Source organism: Salmo salar, chromosome 20, assembly GCF_965601325.2.
Source record: "Salmo salar chromosome 20, fSalSal1, whole genome shotgun sequence".
NCBI lineage: Eukaryota > Metazoa > Chordata > Actinopteri > Salmoniformes > Salmonidae > Salmo > Salmo salar.
In genome coordinates this window covers 94973280-94995648 of record NC_138310.1, presented here as the reverse complement: position 1 = coordinate 94995648, position 22369 = coordinate 94973280, and the positions used below count along the sequence as shown (strand labels likewise).

General features: G+C 43.5%; 1 protein-coding gene across 1 annotated transcript in view; it reads left to right on the top strand.

Annotated features, from left to right (window-relative positions):
- Positions 1-22369, top strand: part of LOC106581589 (contactin-5) — a 483973-nt gene that overhangs the window by 306954 nt on the left and 154650 nt on the right. Inside the window, exon 12 of the mRNA XM_082966829.1 lies at positions 6438-6582. Coding sequence (XP_082822955.1) covers positions 6438-6582 — 145 coding nt within the window. The remainder of the gene's footprint in view (positions 1-6437; positions 6583-22369) is intronic.

Below are 22369 nucleotides of genomic sequence, written 5' to 3'. Positions count from 1 at the left end.
CCTGTTATACTGTGACCTGTTGTACTACTGTGACCTGTTGTACTACTGTGACCTGTTGCGCTACTGTGACCTGTTGTACTACTGTGACCTGTTGTACTACTGTACTACTGTGACCTGTTGTACTACTGTGACCTGTTGTACTTCTGTGACCTGTTGTACTACTGTGACCTGTTATACTGTGACCTGTTGCACTACTGTGACCTGTTGTACTACTGTGACCTGTTGTACTACTGTGACCTGTTGTACTACTGTGACCTGTTGTACTACTGTGACCTTTATACTGTGACCTGTTGTACTACTGTGACCTGTTGTACTACTGTGACCTGTTTACTACTGTGACCTGTTATACTGTGACCTGTTGTACTACTGTGACCTGTTGCACTACTGTGACCTGTTGTACTACTGTGACCTGTTACGCTACTGTGACCTGTTGACTACTGTGACCTGTTGTACTACTGTGACCTGTTGTACTACTGTGACCTGTTGTACCTCTGTACTACTGTGACCTGTTGTACTACTGTGACCTGTTGTACTACTGTGACCTGTTGTACTACTGTGACCTGTTGTACTACTGTGACCTGTTGCACTACTGTGACCTGTTGTACTACTGTGACCTGTTATACTGTGACCTGTTATACTGTGACCTGTTGTACTACTGTGACCTGTTGTACTACTGTGACCTGTTATACTGTGACCTGTTGTACTACTGTGACCTGTTACACTACTGTGACCTGTTGTACTACTGTGACCTGTTGTACTACTGTACTACTGTGACCTTTTACTACTGTGACCTGTTGTACTACTGTGACCTGTTGTACTACTGTGACCTGTTGTACTACTGTGACCTGTTGTACTACTGTGACCTGTTACACTACTGTGACCTGTTGTACTACTGTACTACTGTGACCTGTTATACTGTGACCTGTTATACTGTGACCTGTTATACTGTGACCTGTTGTACTACTGTGACCTGTTGTACTACTGTGACCTGTTGTACTACTGTGACCTGTTGTACTACTGTGACCTGTTGTACTACTGTGACCTGTTATACTACTGTGACCTGTTGTACTACTGTGACCTGTTGTACTACTGTGACCTGTTATACTGTGACCTGTTGTACTACTGTGACCTGTTGTACTACTGTGACCTGTTGTACTACTGTGACCTGTTGTACTACTGTGACCTGTTGTACCTCTGTACTACTGTGACCTGTTGTACTACTGTACTACTGTGACCTGTTGTACTACTGTGACCTGTTAGTACTACTGTGACTACTGTTGTACCTGTTATACTGTGACCTGTTGTACTACTGTGACCTGTTGTACTACTGTACTACTGTGACCTTTTATACTGTGACCTGTTGTACTACTGTGACCTGTTGTACTACTGTGACCTGTTGTACTACTGTGACCTGTTGTACTACTGTGACCTGTTACACTACTGTGACCTGTTGTACTACTGTGACCTGTTGTACTACTGTGACCTGTTGTACTACTGTACTACTGTGACCTGTTGTACTACTGTGACCTGTTGTACTACTGTGACCTGTTGTACTACTGTGACCTGTTATACTACTGTGACCTGTTGTACTACTGTGACCTGTTGTACTACTGTGACCTGTTGTACTACTGTGACCTGTTGTACTACTGTGACCTGTTGTACTACTGTGACCTGTTGTACTACTGTGACCTGTTACGCTACTGTGACCTGTTGCACTACTGTGACCTGTTGTACTACTGTACTACTGTGACCTGTTGTACTACTGTGACCTGTTGTACTACTGTGACCTGTTATACTGTGACCTGTTGTACTACTGTGACCTGTTACGCTACTGTGACCTGTTGTACTACTGTGACCTGTTGTACTACTGTGACCTGTTGTACTACTGTGACCTGTTGTACTACTGTGACCTGTTGTACTACTGTGACCTGTTGTACTACTGTACTACTGTGACCTGTTATACTGTGACCTGTTGTACTACTGTGACCTGTTGTACTACTGTACTATTGTGACCTTTTATACTGTGACCTGTTGTACTACTGTGACCTGTTGTACTACTGTGACCTGTTGTACTACTGTGACCTGTTGTACTACTGTGACCTGTTATACTGTGACCTGTTGTACTACTGTGACCTGTTGTACTACTGTGACCTGTTGTACTACTGTGACCTGTTGTACTACTGTGACCTGTTGTACTACTGTGACCTGTTGTACCTCTGTACTACTGTGACCTGTTGTACTACTGTGACCTGTTGTACTGTGACCTGTTGTACTACTGTACTACTGTGACCTGTTATACTGTGACCTGTTGTACTACTGTGACCTGTTGTACTACTGTACTACTGTGACCTTTTATACTGTGACCTGTTGTACTACTGTGACCTGTTGTACTACTGTGACCTGTTGTACTACTGTGACCTGTTGTACTACTGTGACCTGTTATACTACTGTGACCTGTTATACTACTGTGACCTGTTGTACTACTGTGACCTGTTGTACTACTGTGACCTGTACTGTGACCTGTTATACTACTGTGAACTGTTGTACTACTGTGACCTGTTATACTACTGTGACCTGTTGTACTACTGTACTACTGTGACCTGTTGTACTACTGTGACCTGTTGTACTACTGTGACCTGTTGTACTACTGTGACCTGTTGTACTACTGTGACCTGTTGTACTACTGTGACCTGTTAGTACTACTGTGACCTGTTGTACTACTGTGACCTGTTGACTACTGTGACCTGTTGTACTACTGTGACCTGTTGTACTACTGTGACCTGTTATACTGTGACCTGTTGCACTACTGTGACCTGTTGTACTACTGTGACCTGTTGTACTACTGTGACCTGTTGTACTACTGTGACCTGTTATACTGTGACCTGTTATACTACTGTGACCTGTTGTACTACTGTGACCTGTTGTACTACTGTGACCTTTATACTTTGACCTGTTACACTACTGTGACCTGTTGTACTACTGTGACCTGTTGTACTACTGTGACCTGTTGTACTACTGTGACCTGTTGTACTACTGTGACCTTTATACTGTGACCTGTTACACTACTGTGACCTGTTGTACTACTGTGACCTGTTATACTGTGACCTGTTGTACTACTGTGACCTGTTGCACTACTGTGACCTGTTGTACTACTGTGACCTGTTACGCTACTGTGACCTGTTGTACTACTGTGACCTGTTGTACTACTGTGACCTGTTGTAATACTGTGACCTGTTGTACCTCTGTACTACTGTGACCTGTTGTACTACTGTGACCTGTTATACTGTGACCTGTTGTACTACTGTGACCTGTTGTACTACTGTGACCTGTTGTACTACTGTACTACTGTGACCTGTTATACTGTGACCTGTTGTACTACTGACCTGTGACCTGTTTACTACTGTGACCTGTTATACTGGACCTGTACTACTGTGACCTGTTGTACTACTGTGACCTGTTGTACTACTGTACTACTGTGACCTGTTGTACTACTGTGACCTGTTGTACTACTGTGACCTGTTGTACCTCTGTACTACTGTGACCTGTTGTACTACTGTGACCTGTTGTACTACTGTGACCTGTTGTACTACTGTACTACTGTGACCTTTTATACTGTGACCTGTTGTACTACTGTGACCTGTTGTACTACTGTGACCTGTTGTACTACTGTGACCTGTTGTACTACTGTGACCTGTTATACTACTGTGATCTGTTGTACTACTGTGACCTGTTGTACTACTGTGACCTGTTGTACTACTGTGACCTGTTGTACTACTGTGACCTGTTGTACTACTGTGACCTGTTATACTACTGTGACCTGTTGTACTACTGTGACCTGTTGTACTACTGTACTACTGTGACCTGTTGTACTACTGTGACCTGTTGTACTACTGTGACCTGTTGTACTACTGTGACCTGTTGTACTACTGTGACCTGTTGTACCTCTGTACTACTGTGACCTGTTGTACTACTGTACTACTGTGACCTGTTGTACTACTGTGACCTGTTGTACTACTGTACTACTGTGACCTGTTATACTGTGACCTGTTGTACTACTGTACTACTGTGACCTGTTATACTACTGTGTCCTGTTGTACTACTGTGACCTGTTGTACTACTGTGACCTGTTGTACTACTGTGACCTGTTGTACTACTGTGACCTGTTGACTACTGTGACCTGTTGTACTACTGTGACCTGTTATACTACTGTGACCTGTTGTACTACTGTGACCTGTTGTACTACTGTACTACTGTGACCTGTTGTACTACTGTGACCTGTTATACTACTGTGACCTGTTGTACTACTGTGACCTGTTGTACTGCTGTGACCTGTTGTACTACTGTGACCTGTTACTACTGTGACCTGTTGTACTACTGTGACCTGTTGTACTCCTGTGACCTGGTGTACTACTGTGACCTGGTGTACTACTGTGACCTGGTATACTACTGTGACCTGTTGTACTACTGTACTACTGTGACCTGTTGTACTACTGTGACCTGTTACACTACTGTGACCTGTTGACTACTGTGACCTGTTGTACTACTGTGACCTGTTGTACGCTACTGTGACCTGTTGTGCTACTGTGACCTGTTATACTGTGACCTGTTGTACTACTGTACTACTGTGACCTGTTGTACTACTGTGACCTGTTACACTACTGTGACCTGTTATACTGTGACCTGTTGTACTACTGTGACCTGTTATACTGTGACCTGTTGTACCACTGTGACCTGTTGTACTACTGTACTACTGTGACCTTTTATACTGTGACCTGTTGTCCTACTGTGACCTGTTGTACTACTGTGACCTGTTGTACTACTGTGACGTGTTATACTACTGTGACCTGTTGTACTACTGTGACCTGTTGTACTACTGTAGTAATACTGTACTACTGTGACCTGTTGTACTACTGTGACCTGTTGTACTACTGTGACCTGTTGTACTACTGTGACCTGTTGTACTACTGTGACCTGTTATACTTCTGTGACCTGTTGTACTACTGTGACCTGTTGTACTACTGTGACCTGTTGTACTACTGTGACCTGTTATACTTCTGTGACCTGTTGTACTACTGTGACCTGTTGTACTGCTGTGACCTGTTGTACTACTGTGACCTGTTTACTACTGTGACCTGTTGTACTACTGTGACCTGTTGTACTCCTGTGACCTGGTGTACTACTGTGACCTGGTGTACTACTGTGACCTGGTATACTACTGTGACCTGTTGTACTACTGTGACCTGTACTGTGACCTGTTATACTACTGTGACCTGTTGTACTACTGTGACCTGTTGTACTACTGTGACCTGTTGTACTACTGTGACCTGTTATACTACTGTGACCTGTTGTACTACTGTGACCTGTACTGTGACCTGTTGTACTACTGTGACCTGTTGTACTACTGTGACCTGTTGTACTACTGTGACCTGTTGTACTACTGTGACCTGTTGTACTACTGTGACCTGTTGTACTACTGTGACCTGTTGTACTACTGTGACCTGTTGTACTACTGTGACCTGTTATACTACTGTGACCTGTTGTACTACTGTGACCTGTTGTACTACTGTGACCTGTTGTACTACTGTGACCTGTTACTACTGTGACCTGTTGTACTACTGTGACCTGTTGTACTCCTGTGACCTGGTGTACTACTGTGACCTGGTGTACTACTGTGACCTGGTATACTACTGTGACCTGTTGTACTACTGTACCTGTTGTACTCTGTGACCTGTTGTACTACTGTGACCTGTTGTACTACTGTGACCTGTTGTACTACTGTGACCTGTTGTACTACTGTGACCTGTTGTACTACTGTGACCTGTTGTGCTACTGTGACCTGTTATACTGTGACCTGTTGTACTACTGTACTACTGTGACCTGTTGTACTACTGTGACCTGTTGTACTACTGTGACCTGTTATACTGTGACCTGTTGTACTACTGTGACCTGTTGATACTGTGACCTGTTGTACTACTGTGACCTGTTGTACTACTGTGACCTGTGTCTACTGTGACCTGTTTACTACTGTGACCTGTTGTCACTACTGTGACCTGTTGTACTACTGTGACCTGTTGTACTACTGTGACCTGTTATACTACTGTGACCTGTTGTACTACTGTGACCTGTTGTACTACTGTAGTAATACTGTACTACTGTGACCTGTTGTACTACTGTGACCTGTTGTACTACTGTGACCTGTTGTACTACTGTGACCTGTTGTACTACTGTAGTAATACTGTACTACTGTGACCTGTTGTACTACTGTGACCTGTTATACTACTGTGACCTGTTATACTACTGTACTACTGTGACCAGTTGTACTGCTGTAGTAATACTGTACTAGTTTGTATCCAGGTCCCTTTCGTTAAAGTGGATTCTAACCTCAGGGTGAATTAAAGGTGAAATCAAATGGTTTCTTTTTTTTGTCTGTTCCCCAGCGTCACCCCCAGTCTTCAGCCCTAACCCTGTCCGCCTGATCGCCACGCTGGGGAAAGACATGTTGTTGGGGTGTAGACCCCGAGCATCTCCCAAGCCTCGAGTAACATGGAGGAGAGGAGACCGACGCATTCAGCCCAGCAGAAGGTATGGATGGAATCTGGACGAAACATATTTATCTCTCTTTCAGCTTTTCAGTCCAGGACTTCCGTCTGTTTCTGAGAAAATGCTCCTAAAACTATTTTCTTCCTCAATTGTACACGAATGTTCAAAGACTATGTGTCTTTTGCTTTATCCTAACCTCCCCACATACACCCTCACGTTGGAGTGGTTTAAACAGAGAGTACAAAACTCTCCTGTTGTTTCCATTAGGACTACAGAGAGTACAAAACTTGTGATTGATAGATTAGTATTCAGGCTGTATTGGAAGGTGTGATTGATAGATTAGTATCCAGGCTGTATTTTGATGTGATTGATAGATTAGTATCCAGGCTGTATTGGAAGGTGTGATTGATAGATTAGTATCCAGGCTGTATTTTGATGTGATTGATAGATTAGTATCCAGGCTGTATTTTGATGTGATTGATAGATTAGTATCCAGGCTGTATTTTGATGTGATTGATAGATTAGTATCCAGGCTGTATTTTGATGTGATTGATAGATTAGTATCCAGGCTGTATTTTGATGTGATTGATAGATTAGTATCCAGGCTGTATTTTGATGTGATTGATAGATTAGTATCCAGGCTGTATTTTGATGTGATTGATAGATTAGTATCCAGGCTGTATTGGAAGGTGTGATTGATAGATTAGTATCCAGGCTGTATTTTGATGTGATTGATAGATTAGTATCCAGGCTGTATTTTGATGTGATTGATAGATTAGTATCCAGGCTGTATTTTGATGTGATTGATAGATTAGTATCCAGGCTGTATTTTGATGTGATTGATAGATTAGTATCCAGGCTGTATTTTGATGTGATTGATAGATTAGTATCCAGGCTGTATTTTGATGTGATTGATAGATTAGTATCCAGGCTGTGTCGGAAGGTGTGATTCATAGATCAGTATGATGGCTGTGTATTAACGTTTCTGTAGTCCCAGGATAGGAGATAACGTAGTATAAAGGGGTAGATGTTCCTGGCTGGATAGGAGGTAACGGGGTAGATGTTCCTGGCTGTAGTCCCAGGATAGTTTGAAGAGGTGAACACCTCTGTTCTATTATGGGGAGGAACGTGGTCACATGTCTTGTTTACCACGTCTATCTCAATACAGCCGCGGAAGTGAAATGTCAACCAATCAGATAGGTTGTCTCCTTTCTTCTCCTTCCCAGAGAGGGATCCTGACAACCTTACACTGTGCAATTGCAAATGAGTTTTCTCTTGCTGTTTTATGCATCATATTTTATGAAATGTGTGTGTGTGTGTGTGTGTGTGTGTGTGTGTGTGTGTGTGTGTGTGTGTGTGTGTGTGTGTGTGTGTGTGTGTGTGTGTGTGTGTGTGTGTGTGTGTGGAATGGGGGTTGAGCAGCGGGGTTGTGGAACATCAATCACTGTGAGTGACAGTAGCTGAAATGATCAGTCAGTGTTGAGCATTGAGAGGTAGTGAAACAGGAAGCAGGATGTTGAGAGGTAGTGAAACAGGAACCAGGATATTGAGAGGTAGTGAAACAGGAACCAGGATATTGAGAGGTAGTGAAACAGGAACCAGGATGTTGAAAGGTAGTGAAAGAGAGACCAGGATTTTGAGAGGTAGTGAAAGAGGGACCAGGATGTTGAGAGGTAGTGAAACAGGGACCAGGATTTTGAGAGGTAGTGAAACAGGAACCAGGATGTTGAGAGGTAGTGAAAGAGGGACCAGGATGTTGAGAGGTAGTGAAAGAGAGACCAGGATGTCGAGAGGTAGTGAAACAGGGACCAGGATGTTGAGAGGTAGTGAAACAGGAACCAGGATGTTGAGAGGTAGTGAAATAGGAACCAGGATGTTGAGAGGTAGTGAAACAGGAACCAGGATGTTGAGAGGTAGTGAAAGAGGAACCAGGATGTTGAGAGGTAGTGAAACAGGGACCAGGATGTTGAGAGGTAGTGAAACAGGGACCAGGATGTTGAGAGGTAGTGAAACAGGGACCAGGATGTTGAGAGGTAGTACAGGGACCAGGATGTTGAGAGGTAGTGAAACAGGAACCAGGATGTTGAGAGGTAGTGAAACAGGAACCAGGATGTTGAGAGGTAGTGAAAGAGAGACCAGGATGTTGAGAGGTAGTGAAAGAGGAACCAGGATGTTGAGAGGTAGTGAAACAGGAACCAGGATGTTGAGAGGTAGTGGAGAGGATCTCCTTTCATCAGACGATGTTCAGTAAGTTATTCACCAGCTTAGGAGCAATGACAGACATTCAATAATGAATTTGGGTGATTTTATCCCTCCTTCCCTCCCGATGCCTTTTCTTCACACAAATGTCACTCTTATGTTTGAACAATTGGAGCTATTAGATATTACACTGAACAAAAATATAAACGCAACATGCAAAAATGTCAAAGATTTACAGCTCATATAAGGAAATCAGTCAAATGAAATTAATTAATTAGGCCCTAATCTATGGATTTGACATGACTGGGAATACAGATATGCATATGTTGGTCACAGATATATATAAGGTAGGGGGCGTGGATCAGAAAACTAGTCAGTATCTGGTGTGACCACCATTTGCCTCATGCAGCGCGACACGTCTCCTTCACATAGAGTTGATCAGGCTGTTGATTTGTGGCCTGTAGAATGTTGTCCCACCTCCTCTTCAATGGCTGTGTGAAGTTCCTGGATATTGGCGGGAACTGGAAAACGCTGTCGTACACGTCGATCCAGAGCACCCCAAACATGCTTGATGATTCAGAGCATCACGTGATCTGCGGTTGTGAGGTCGTTTGGACGTTCTTCCAAGTTCTCTAAAACGACGTTGGAAGCAGTTTATGGTAGAGAAATTAACATTCAATTCTCTGGTTAACATTTCTGCGGTCAGGATGCCAATTGCGCACTCCCTAAAAACTTGAGTCATCTGTGTTCAGTGTGACAAAACTGCACATTTTAGAGTGGCCTTTTATTGTCCCCAGCAAATCAATAAGGTGTTTAATCAGCTTCTTGATATGCCACACCTGTCAGGTGGATGGATTATCTTGGCAAAGGAGAAATGCTCCCTAACAGGGATGTCAACAAATTTGTGCACAACATTTGTGATAAATAATCTTTTATGTGCGTATGGAACATTTCTGGGATCTTTTATTTCAGCTCATGAAACATTTTGATGTGATTTTATTTGTTAGGATCCCCATTAGCTGACGCCAATGTGGACAGATAGTCTTCCTGGGGTCTGACGCACAACAGAAAATACATTACAGACAAAATACTTGACATACACACACACACACACACACACTACATGTTCATGTTTTTATGTGTATGTATCAGTTACACATGTCAGAACAGACACACAACAAGTAGGTCACGTTGTGCTTTATTTGTTTTCTAAAACCAGGTTTGCTGTTCACTTGCACTATATAAGATGGGAGATCCATGCACTCATGGCTCTGTATAATACTGTACGTTTTCTTGAATTTGTTCTGGATTTGGGGACTGTGAAAAGACCCCTGGTGGCATGTCTGGTGGGGTAAGTGTGTGTGTGTGTGTCAGTGCTGTGTGTTAGTTGACGATGCAAACAATTTGGAATTTCCAACACATTAATGTTTCTTATAATAACAAGATATCACAGGACCAACACTTTAATTGTTGCCTTAGTATTTATGTTCAGTATACTCTCTCTCTCTCTCTCTCTCTCTATATATATATATATATATATATATATATATATATATATATATATATATAGTAAATTACTGAAAGGTTAGACTCTCATGAACACATACCCTCTACAATGCTCACCAGCCGTGCAGGATACGTTAGAAGGGACAATTGAAGCAAGATCAACTATTCTACACAGACACACAATTACCAGGTTACCTGATGAACTTACCTGGTGTTTTCCAGAACATTCCAATATTTTTCTGATGCATTTCAGTCACTTACTGATTGTTACACCTTTCCCATTTCAAATCAAATCAAATTGTATTTGTCACATGCGCCCAAATACAACAGGTGTAGTAGACCTCACAGTGAAATGCTGAATACAACAGTTGTAGTAGACCTTACAGTGAAAATGCTGAATACAACAGGTGTAGTAGACCTCACAGTGAAATGCTGAATACAACAGGTGTAGTAGACCTCACAGTGAAATGCTGAATACAACAGGTGTAGTAGACCTTAGTGAAATGCTGAATACAACAGGTGTAGTAGACCTTACAGTGAAATGCTGAATACAACAGGTGTAGTAGACCTCACAGTGAAATGCTGAATACAGCAGGTGTAGTAGACCTTACAGTGAAATGCTGAATACAACAGGTGTAGTAGACCTTACCGTGAAATGCTGAATACAACAGGTGTAGTAGACCTTACAGTGAAATGCTGAATACAACAGGTGTAGTAGACCTCACAGTGAAATGCTGAATACAACAGGTGTAGTAGACCTCACAGTGAAATGCTGAATACAACAGGTGTAGTAGACCTCACAGTGAAATGCTGAATACAACAGGTGTAGTAGACCTCACAGTGAAATGCTGAATACAACAGGTGTAGTAGACCTCACAGTGAAATGCTGAATACAACAGGTGTAGTAGACCTCACAGTGAAATGCTGATGACCTTACAGTGAAATATAACAGGTGTAGTAGACCTCACAGTGAAATGCTTACTTACAAGCCCTTAACCAACAATGCAGTTTTAAGAAAATAGCTAAAAAAAAAGCGACAAATACAAGGACATATAATTACAGAGCAGCAGTAAGATAACAATAGCGAGGCTACTGTATATACAGGGGGATACCGGTACAGAGTCAATGTGGAGGCTATATACAGGGGCTACCGGTACAGAGTCAATGTGGAGGCTATATACAGTGGGTACCGGTACAGAGTCAATGTGGAGCCTATATACAGGGGGTACCGGTACAGAGTCAATGTGGAGGCTATATACAGGGGTACCGGTACAGAGTCAATGTGGAGGATATATACAGGGGGTTACGGTACAGAGTCAATGTGGAGGCTATATACAGGGGGTACCGATACAGAGTCAATGTGGAGGCTATATACAGGGGGTACCGGTACAGAGTCAGTGTGGAGGCTATATACAGGGGGTACCGGTACAGAGTCAGTGTGGAGGCTATATACAGGGGGTACCGGTACAGAGTCAATGTGGAGGCTATATACAGGGGGTACCGGTACAGAGTCAATGTGGAGGCTATATACAGGGGTACCGGTACAGAGTCAATGTGGAGGATATATACAGGGGGTTACGGTACAGAGTCAATGTGGAGGCTATATACAGGGGGTACCGATACAGAGTCAATGTGGAGGCTATATACAGGGGGTACCGGTACAGAGTCAATGTGGAGGCTATATACAGAGGGTACCGGTACAGAGTCAATGTGGAGGCTATATACAGGGGGTACCGGTACAGAGTCAGTGTGGAGGCTATATACAGGGGGTACCGGTACAGAGTCAATGTGGAGGCTATATACAGGGGGTACCGGTACAGAGTCAATGTGGAGGCTATATACAGGGGTACCGGTACAGAGTCAATGTGGAGGATATATACAGGGGGTTACGGTACAGAGTCAATGTGGAGGCTATATACAGGGGGTACCGATACAGAGTCAATGTGGAGGCTATATACAGGGGGTACCGGTACAGAGTCAGTGTGGAGGCTATATACAGGGGGTACCGGTACAGAGTCAGTGTGGAGGCTATATACAGGGGGTACCGGTACAGAGTCAATGTGGAGGCTATATACAGAGGGTACCGGTACAGAGTCAATGTGGAGGCTATATACAGGGGGTACCGGTACAGAGTCAGTGTGGAGGCTATATACAGGGGGTACCGGTACAGAGTCAATGTGGAGGCTATATACAGGGGGTACCGGTACAGAGTCAATGTGGAGGCTATATACAGGGGTACCGGTACAGAGTCAATGTGGAGGATATATACAGGGGGTTACGGTACAGAGTCAATGTGGAGGCTATATACAGGGGGTACCGATACAGAGTCAATGTGGAGGCTATATACAGGGGGTACCGGTACAGAGTCAATGTGGAGGCTATATACAGAGGGTACCGGTACAGAGTCAATGTGGAGGCTATATACAGGGGGTACCGGTACAGAGTCAATGTGGAGGCTATTTACAGGGGGTACCGGTACAGAGTCAGTGTGGAGGCTATATACAGGGGGTACCGGTACAGAGTCAATGTGGAGGCTATATACAGGGGCTACCGGTACAGAGTCAATGTGGAGGCTATATACAGTGGGTACCGGTACAGAGTCAATGTGGAGGCTATATACAGGGGGTACCGGTACAGAGTCAATGTGGAGGCTATATACAGGGGTACCGGTACAGAGTCAATGTGGAGGATATATACAGGGGGTTACGGTACAGAGTCAATGTGGAGGCTATATACAGGGGGTACCGATACAGAGTCAATGTGGAGGCTATATACAGGGGGTACCGGTACAGAGTCAGTGTGGAGGCTATATACAGGGGGTACCGGTACAGAGTCAATGTGAAGGCTATATACAGGGGGTACCGGTACAGAGTCAATGTGGAGGCTATATACAGGGTGTTACGGTACAGAGTCAATGTGGAGGCTATATACAGGGGGTACCGATACAGAGTCAATGTGGAGGCTATATACAGGGGGTACCGGTACAGAGTCAATGTGGAGGCTATATACAGGGGGTACCGGTACAGAGTCAGTGTGGAGGCTATATACAGGGGGTACCGGTACAGAGTCAATGTGGAGGCTATATACAGGGGGTACCGGTACAGAGTCAATGTGGAGGCTATATACAGGGGTACCGGTACAGAGTCAATGTGGAGGATATATACAGGGGGTTACGGTACAGAGTCAATGTGGAGGCTATATACAGGGGGTACCGATACAGAGTCAATGTGGAGGCTATATACAGGGGGTACCGGTACAGAGTCAATGTGGAGGCTATATACAGAGGGTACCGGTACAGAGTCAATGTGGAGGCTATATACAGGGGGTACCGGTACAGAGTCAGTGTGGAGGCTATATACAGGGGGTACCGGTACAGAGTCAATGTGGAGGCTATATACAGGGGGTACCGGTACAGAGTCAATGTGGAGGCTATATACAGGGGTACCGGTACAGAGTCAATGTGGAGGATATATACAGGGGGGTTACCGGTACAGAGTCAATGTGGAGGCTATATACAGGGGGTACCGGTACAGAGTCAATGTGGAGGCTATATACAGGGGGTACCGGTACAGAGTCAGTGTGGAGGCTATATACAGGGGGTACCGGTACAGAGTCAATGTGGAGGCTATATACAGGGGGTACCGGTACAGAGTCAATGTGGAGGCTATATACAGGGTGTTACGGTACAGAGTCAATGTGGAGGCTATATACAGGGGGTACCGAGTACAGAGTCAATGTGGAGGCTATATACAGGGGGTACCGGTACAGAGTCAATGTGGAGGCTATATACAGGGGGTACCGGTACAGAGTCAATGTGGAGGCTATATACAGGGGGTACCGGTACAGAGTCAATGTGGAGGCTATATACAGGGGGTACCGGTACAGAGTCAATGTGGAGGCTATATACAGGGGGTACCGGTACAGAGTCAATGTGGAGGCTATATACAGGGGGTACCGGTACAGAGTCAATGTGGAGGCTATATACAGGGGGTACCGGTACAGAGTCAATGTGGAGGCTATATACAGGGGGTACCGAGTACAGAGTCAGATGTGGAGGCTATATACAGGGGGTACCAGTACAGAGTCAATGTGGAGGCTATATACAGGGGGTACCGGTATCAGATGTCAATGTGGAGGCTATATACAGGGGGTACCAGTACAGAGTCAATGTGGAGGCTATGGCAATGCCTCTATAGCTGTTCAAGAGTGTTATGGCCTGGTGGTAGAAGCTATTTAGGAGCCTCTTGGACCATGTTCGTTTGTTGGTGATGTGGATGCTTGAAGCTCTCAACCTGCTCCACTGCAGCCCCGTCGATGAGAATGGGGGCGTGCTCGGTCCTCCTTTTCCTGTAGTCCACAATCATCTCCTTTGTCTTGATCACATTGAGCGAGAGGTTGTTTTCCTTGCACCACACAATAATGATGGTATTGGAGTTGTGCCGGGCCTTGCAGTAATGAGTGAACAGGGACTACAGGAGGGGACTGAGCACGCACCCCTGAGGGGCTCCAGTGTTGAGGATCAGCGTGGAAGATGTGTTGCTACCTACCCTTACCACCTGGGGGCAGCCCGTCAGGAAGTCCAGGATCCAGTTGCAGAGGGAGGTGTTTAGTCCCAGGGTCCTTAGTGCCCTCAAAGCTCATCACTAAGCTATGGTGTTGAACCCTGAACTGTGGTCAATGAATAGCATTCTCACATAGGTGTTCCTTTTGTCCAGGTGTGAAAGGGCAGTGTGGAGTGCAATAGAGATTGCATCATCTGTGGATCTGTTGGGGCGGTATGCAAATTGGAGTGGGTCTAGAGTTTCCTGGATAATGGTGTTGATATGAGCCATGACCAGCCTTTCAAAGCACTTCATGGCTACAGACGTGAGTGCTATGGGTCGGTAGTCATTTAGGCAGGTTACCTTAGTGTTCTTGGGCACAGGGACTATGGTGGTCTGCTTGAAACATGTTGGTATTACAGACTCAGACAGGGAGAGGTTGAAAATATCAGTGAAGACACTTGCCAGTTAGTCAGCGCATGCTCGGAGTACACGTCCTGGTAATCCATCTGGCCCTACGGCCTTGTGAATGTTGACCTATTTTAAGGACTTACTCACGTCGGCTACGAAGAGCGTGATCACACAGTCGTCCGGATCAGTTGATGCTCTCATGCGTGTTTCAGTGTTGCTTGCCTCGAAGGGAGCATGGAAGTCATTTAGCTCGTCTGGTAGGCTCGTGTCACTGGGCAGCTCTCGGCTGTGCTTCCCTTTGTAGTCTGTAATAGTTTGCAAGCCCTGCCACATCCGACGAGCGTCGGAGCAGGTGTAGTACGATTCAATCTTAGTCCTGTATTGATGCTTTGCCATTTTCAAGTCATTTTACATCTTTTCTTAATAGCCTTTTTTACACAAAAACTTGGTTGCCGTTTCTGTGCTACAATGTTTAAAAATATCATTACTCTTTCTGTAACAATATAGCTAAAACCACTATATTTTGTCAGTATCAGAATAGCCTGTAATTTCAGTCATTCGTGTGGTATTACAAAGTATTGGCTAATGTCTCCAGTCATGTAAAATGACGTAGAAATGCATAACGTTTTATAAAAGACAACGTTTTCCTTGATCCGCAAATGATTGATTCCTGCAAATGCTCATTCCATCTCATCATTCATGCTGCTTTCAAAGGTTATTTACGTGGTAACTCAGTCACCTACATTCATTTTCAAATGTATTTACTTGAATAGATTAGGGAAATTAATAGTTGAAAGAGTTATTCAATACAATGCATCATAATTTAAGCCAATTTTCAACGCTATTTGTGATACAATTTGCTGATTTCTCAGCCAGATCTGGTTCTTGGTCCCCCCTTGGGGAGGGTTCAGTGCTCACGTTGGTGAAAATGGTGATGAATTATACTGTAGATGTGATAAAGTACACTAGAAAGATGTGAAACATTCACAACTCTATTTTCAATTTGTTTTGTCATAGATCAAGAGCAGATTCAGGCTGTTTAGCAATCAGAGAAGAAATCACAAAGGGTTGTGGGTAATGACCAATGACCAAATCATTCCATTGATAGAAATTCAAGTAGTACTGTATCTTGCCTCAGTAGATGTCAATAAGCTCAACCCAAAGAAAGATAATGGTCAGGCATATGAAGGTATACCTACATATCTGAATTTAGAATTTTTGTATTTATTTTTGGAAACAGACAAAATGTATTCTGTTCCATCATGTTAAACAATGTCCCATGTCTGATTTCTGAATATTTAGACTTACATCTCTGACTTACATCTCTGATACCGAGGGTGAATGACCGTAATGCTTCTCATTAACACCTTAAAGTACATATAGATGATCCTAAACTGAGATAAACAGAAGACGGATGCATCTCCCCATGTCTCGGCCAGGGTAACATTCTCACAGGTTTGTCTGTCTGTCTCTGCCATTAGCTATGGGCAGGAAAGACTGCTGTAAAGCCATGCAGGGAGAGAAGTTAAATTCTGGGCAGAGCAGGCGTGGAATCGAAGCAGTTCCATCCATCTGCATTTATCAGACGTTGACAGCTGTGCTGATTTTAAGAGGCAATCTGCGATTGCTACATCTATTTTTAGACTTTTAAAGGTGCAAAATGCAGAAATCACTCTGCCGTTTCCTGGTTGCTAAAATTCAAATAGTTCCCTTATTCATTTCAGTTTATGTGACAAAACAAGCAAGAGAATCATTGTACCATCTAAAGCGCTGTGAAATAGTTTTTCAATAACCCAAAATATAGTATTTTCAGCTGTTTGACGCTGGTGTACAAAACTGAAAGCAAAAGTTGCAAAACTTCTTCGACTTGCTTTCAATGACTGACATATCTATGTTTCACATTTCTATGTGAATTTGGTGGGGTCAACTAAAAATGACATATTGTTAAGCAGCTTTTAGCCCTTCATTCATGAAGAATATAACATAGAAATGTCTCATGGGCTTAGTTCAACTGTCGTACCCCATCAGAGCCCAAAATATAACCTGGTTTTGCAAACAAACACTGTATAGCCTTAAAACATGGTTACAACTATCATTTAAATTTCATTGATGATCAATCTTTGCATCCATAGCTCTGTCTTTGAATTTGAGTGTGGTTAAATTTTTCCAGCCTTATCCCTAAGCTGTTTACCAAATCAGTGGCGGGTATCCACTTTGCTATTGTTTGAAATGCAGATTGCCCCTTTAATGAATGTTTGTGATTAACATGGATTTCTGCTAATGTTCAGCGCTTTTACCTCCTTAATGGAAAGTATTCAGCCTGTTAGTTTTAGACTCAAATGTGGCAGACAGACTCAATTGAAAGCCAAAAATCGCTCGCTTACTCGCACACACACACACACACACACACACACACACACACACACACACACACACACACACACACACACACACACACACACACACACACACATATATATGGAGTGTTTAATAAACATTAAAGATTTTTATTTTTTTGATAATTTCATTTAGCAATATTTTTATATAATGTCTGTTGATTTAATTCCTACAAAACCTTGTCCTTTCACCAGACTAATGTATTATTCTTATTATTTAGTTTCTCTCTTTATTCAGTCAGGTTTAATTTACATAGTGCTGTATAGCCAGTGGTCCCTATCTAGTGGCCTTCCTTCCTGTCTCTCTGTCCTTGACGGATGTGCGCTCTCTTCTTCATAATTTGATGAATGTATCCTAGCTTCAGTCTGCTGAAGTTTCCTTATGCATTTTCGATATGTGGTAAAGATTCTGTCATGCCTTTATGAGTTCCCTGTTTCCATCATCCTCTCCTCCTCGATGAAAGATGACTTAGTGATGGAATTATGAACACCAAACAGCACAAGGCAAATTGAAGAGAAGACCTCTCTCTCTCTCTCTCTCTCTCTTTTTCTCACTCTCTCTTTCTCACTCTCTCTTTCTTTCTCTCTGTCGCTTTGGTTTCCTAAGGTATGGGAGTTTAACAGTCTGTTTTCCAAGGTGGACAGGTGGTGCTTTCCTTCTCCCTCCCTAGTGATGGAATTATGAACACCAAACAGCACAAGGCAAATTGAAGAGAAGATCTCTCTCTCTCTCTCTCTCTCTCTCTCTCTCTCTCTCTCTCTCTCTCTCTCTCTCTCCTCTCTCTCTCTCTCTCTCTGTCACATCTGTTTGTTTTTTTTGACTGCCGGAAAATGTTTTTTTTTATAAAAAAAAAAATATATATAATTTTGTAAGTATTCATTCACACTCCCGAGGTCCAAGCTCAAATATATCTGCGTACATGAAATAACTAATGTGGCAGGTCACTGAAAGGAAAACAGAAACTGTAGCTAATAAGCTACTGTCCTGGGGCCTCATTTATAAAACAGACTAACGATTCATTTTGATCTTATTAAGTATGACTTATGCAGAAAACCACCTATAAGTAGTTATTTATAAAACCTTACTTTGACGTGGAAATGATCGTACCTCTACTCAAAGTCTAGACTTGACGTAAGTGATTTTTCCCTGCTGGTTATGTCAGGCCATTCTTTTTATCCCTTGCAGTTTAAGGTCAGACCATTTTTATTTTTCACATCAGCCACAGTTTCTGTCTTGCTGCTCCACCTCGTTCACTGCAGCGGCGACACACTCACAAAAAAAAAACTGTTTTTTGGCTTTTGTTTGTCAACCCACTATTTAGTCCACCCGAATAATACGTGTTGCCTGTCTTCAATCTCATCCTACCATCGCCGTAATCTCGTCTTTCTCTTTTGGTCCTATTCCTGTCTAAACCCTCGTTTGTGCCGGCTTTCTAATAAATTGTGATTGTAAGGCATGTTCTAGGTGCCGTCAATTTTTTGGTAAATTTTAGATTTATTATTATTTATATTTATTTATATCACAGTAACAACTGGGCTTCTTGCGTAAGCAAGCTGTTTTATGCTCAGTATCTTTTATGAATCAAACGTAAGCACAGCCATCGGAAATGATCTTACGACTAAGTTCGAGTATAAATCTAACAACATTTGTTATAAATGAGGTCCTGATCTGTCAGTAGGTCCACAGCCTAAAGCCATCTGCTCTCTACACCAGGTCCGGGTCTGTCACTGGGAGTCCCATAGGGCGGCGCACAATTGGCCCAGCGTCGTCTGGGTTTGGCCGGGGGGTAGGCCGTCATTGTAAATTAGAATTTGTTCTTTACTGACTTGCCTAATGACGTCAAGTCAATTGTGCGCCGCCCTATGGGATTCCCAATTACGGCTGGATGTGATGTAGCCTGGATTCGAACCAGGTACTGTAGTGACGCCTCTTGCACTGAGATGCAGTGCCGTAAACCGCTGCAGCTAGAAAAACAGCAAAGTAGCTGTTTTCTATTGACATTCATTTGGATACATCAATAACAATGAGCTGATAATGATTTTGGCTGGTGTAACCGATGTGAAATGGCTAGTTAGTTAGCGGTGGTGTAACCGATGTGAAATGGCTAGTTAGTTAGCGGTGGTGTAACCGATGTGAAATGGCTAGTTAGTTAGCGGTGGTGCGCGCTAATAGCGTTTCAATCGGTGACGTCACTCGCTCTGAGACTTGAAGTAGTTGTTCCCCTTGCGTTGCAAGGGCCGCGGCTTTTGTGGCGCGATGGGTAACGATGCTTCGTGGGGTGTCAGTTGTTGATGTGTGCAAGGGTCCCTGGTTCGAGCCCGGGTTGGGGCGAAGAGAGGGACGGAACCTACACTGTTACACTGGCATAGCTAGAAAAGTTTGCCTTCTCGTCAGGAGAGTCGTCAACACTGAATGTTAATTACGAGGAGATCTCATCTCATATCAAACACTAGGCCAAAAGCTAGCTAAATAGTTTGTTGCTAGCAAACCTGCCAATATGACACGCAAATTAAAACATATCATAAGCTGAAAACAGCTGGTCAAACTAGAAACAGGAAGGAGGAGGATGACGGCTTTAGCGGCGGAGAGGACCGGAGTAATTCATTACTCACCATGTTAGTTCATCAGATGCTCCCAAAAAATATGTGTCTGCAAAACCAAATCAATGCTAACTAGCTAACTTAGAAAAACCAAATCAATGCTAACTAGCTAACTTAGCAAAACCAAATCAATGCTAACTAGCTAACTTAGCAAAAACAAATCAACGCTAACTTAGCAAAACCAAATCAATGCTAACTAGCTAACTTAGCTAGTTAGCATTGATTTGTTTTTGCTAAGTTAGCTAGTTAGCATTGATTTGTTTTTGCTAACTTAGCAAAAACAAATCAGTGCTAACTTAGCAAAAACACATCAATGCTAACTAGCTAACTTAGCAAAAACAAATCAAATCGTTTTTTCCTCATTGGAACGGCAATTACAATGTATCCTATTTCAGTTTATGTGGTTGTTGGCTTAGCTTTCTGTAACTTTGTAGCAAGTACGGTGTGCGTGTGTAGGCGTTGTTACAAGCTTTGCTTTTTCCATTTATATTTTGAGGTTGGACATTAGCGCGTTAGCACGTTTGGCATCGATTGGTGCCACCTCGTTAGTATGTGTTACACCTGTGCTGGCTTGTCAACTCATTAGTCAGAAGGTGTTTCAGCTGGCCCAGTGTGTTTTGGTGTAGAGCTAACAGCTTTAGTGTTTCCCTATTTTGATTGAAAACAAAAACATTCCTTTTCTGATATTCTCTGTTTTTGTTTTGCTCCACTTTGTGGTTTGCTTCCAGTCTTTAAGTTTTGTGAGGATTTTTTAAAATTTCGTTTGCCTTTTCTTGGGCAAATATAGTGGGAGCTCATAGTGGGTGTCACTACTTCCGCCGAAGTCGGGTCCTCTCCTTGTTCGGGCGGCGCTCGGCGGTCGGCGTCGCCGGTCTTCTAGCCATCACCGATTCATTTTCCATGTGTTTTGTCTTGTTTTTCCTCAAACCTGGTTTCAATTCCTTGTTGTGTATTTATCCCTCTGTTCCCCCCCATGTCTTTGTGTATCGATTGTTTATTGTAGTGCTTGTGCACGTTCCCCGTGAGCGCACGACGGGTTATTTTTGAGCCAATTTATCTTGTTGTTCTGGATGCCGTTGGTTTTGCTTAATAAATCTCCGGGTTATTACCCAGTTCTGCTCTCCTGCGCCTGACTTCTCTGCTGCCAATTACGCACCACGCTACAGTGGGTGTCTTTTATATCCCAGATCATGGCGGATGTCTTTTAGGTCCCAGTTGTTGTTGATAATCAACTTTCAGTGGATACCCCCATGAGTGTCTTTCAGAACCCCTCCTTGAACCCCACCTGTTTTGGTTTTGGTTGTTGTTAGTGACTCTTTATTAGTTCCCCCTTCTGTAGGAGCAACATTTTTGGGGGTTTCTTGCTTCGGAACATAACAAAATGGGGGCTCGTCCGGGATCTTGTTTCCCATGAGTATGTTAGTCGCTCTAATCACCTACTATAAAGCTCTGCTGTGCCCAGATATTTGAGTTTTCAAAAGACACTTTTGTGGTAGAATTTCTGTCACTGACATCCACCCAAAGGGGTTATAAGATTGGTGGAATCATTTTGAAAGTTGCATAAACACACATGCTAATCTTTTTTGGTAAAAAAAGCCATGGATTTAAGTTGGAAGCATTTGTAGAAAACACTACATGGGACATGCTAGATAAATGTACAAAAGTGAATTTGCTCGTCATTGCAAAGAATTATGACAAAGTTGCACATGCTCACTCAAAAGCTGTAGTCAAAGAGTTAGTCTGTTTTGGTGGAGGAGGAAATCCTGCTGGAGAGAGAGGATGATGGAAAGAGTCCTACGGGTGGTAGAGAACACCCCATAGAGGGGGGATGATGGAAAGAGTCCTACGGGTGGTAGAGAACACCCCATAGAGGGGGGATGATGGAAAGGGTCCTACGGGTGGTAGAGAACACCCCATAGAGGGGGGATGATGGAAAGGGTCCTACGGGTGGTAGAGAACACCCCATAGAGGGGGGATGATGGAAAGGGTCCTACGGGTGGTAGAGAACACCCCATAGAGGGGGGATGATGGAAAGAGTCCTACGGGTGGTAGAGAACACCCCATAGAGAGGGGATGATGGAAAGTGTCCTACGGGTGGTAGAGAACACCCCATAGAGGGGGGATGATGGAAAGGGTCCTACGGGTGGTAGAGAACACCCCATAGAGGGGGGATGA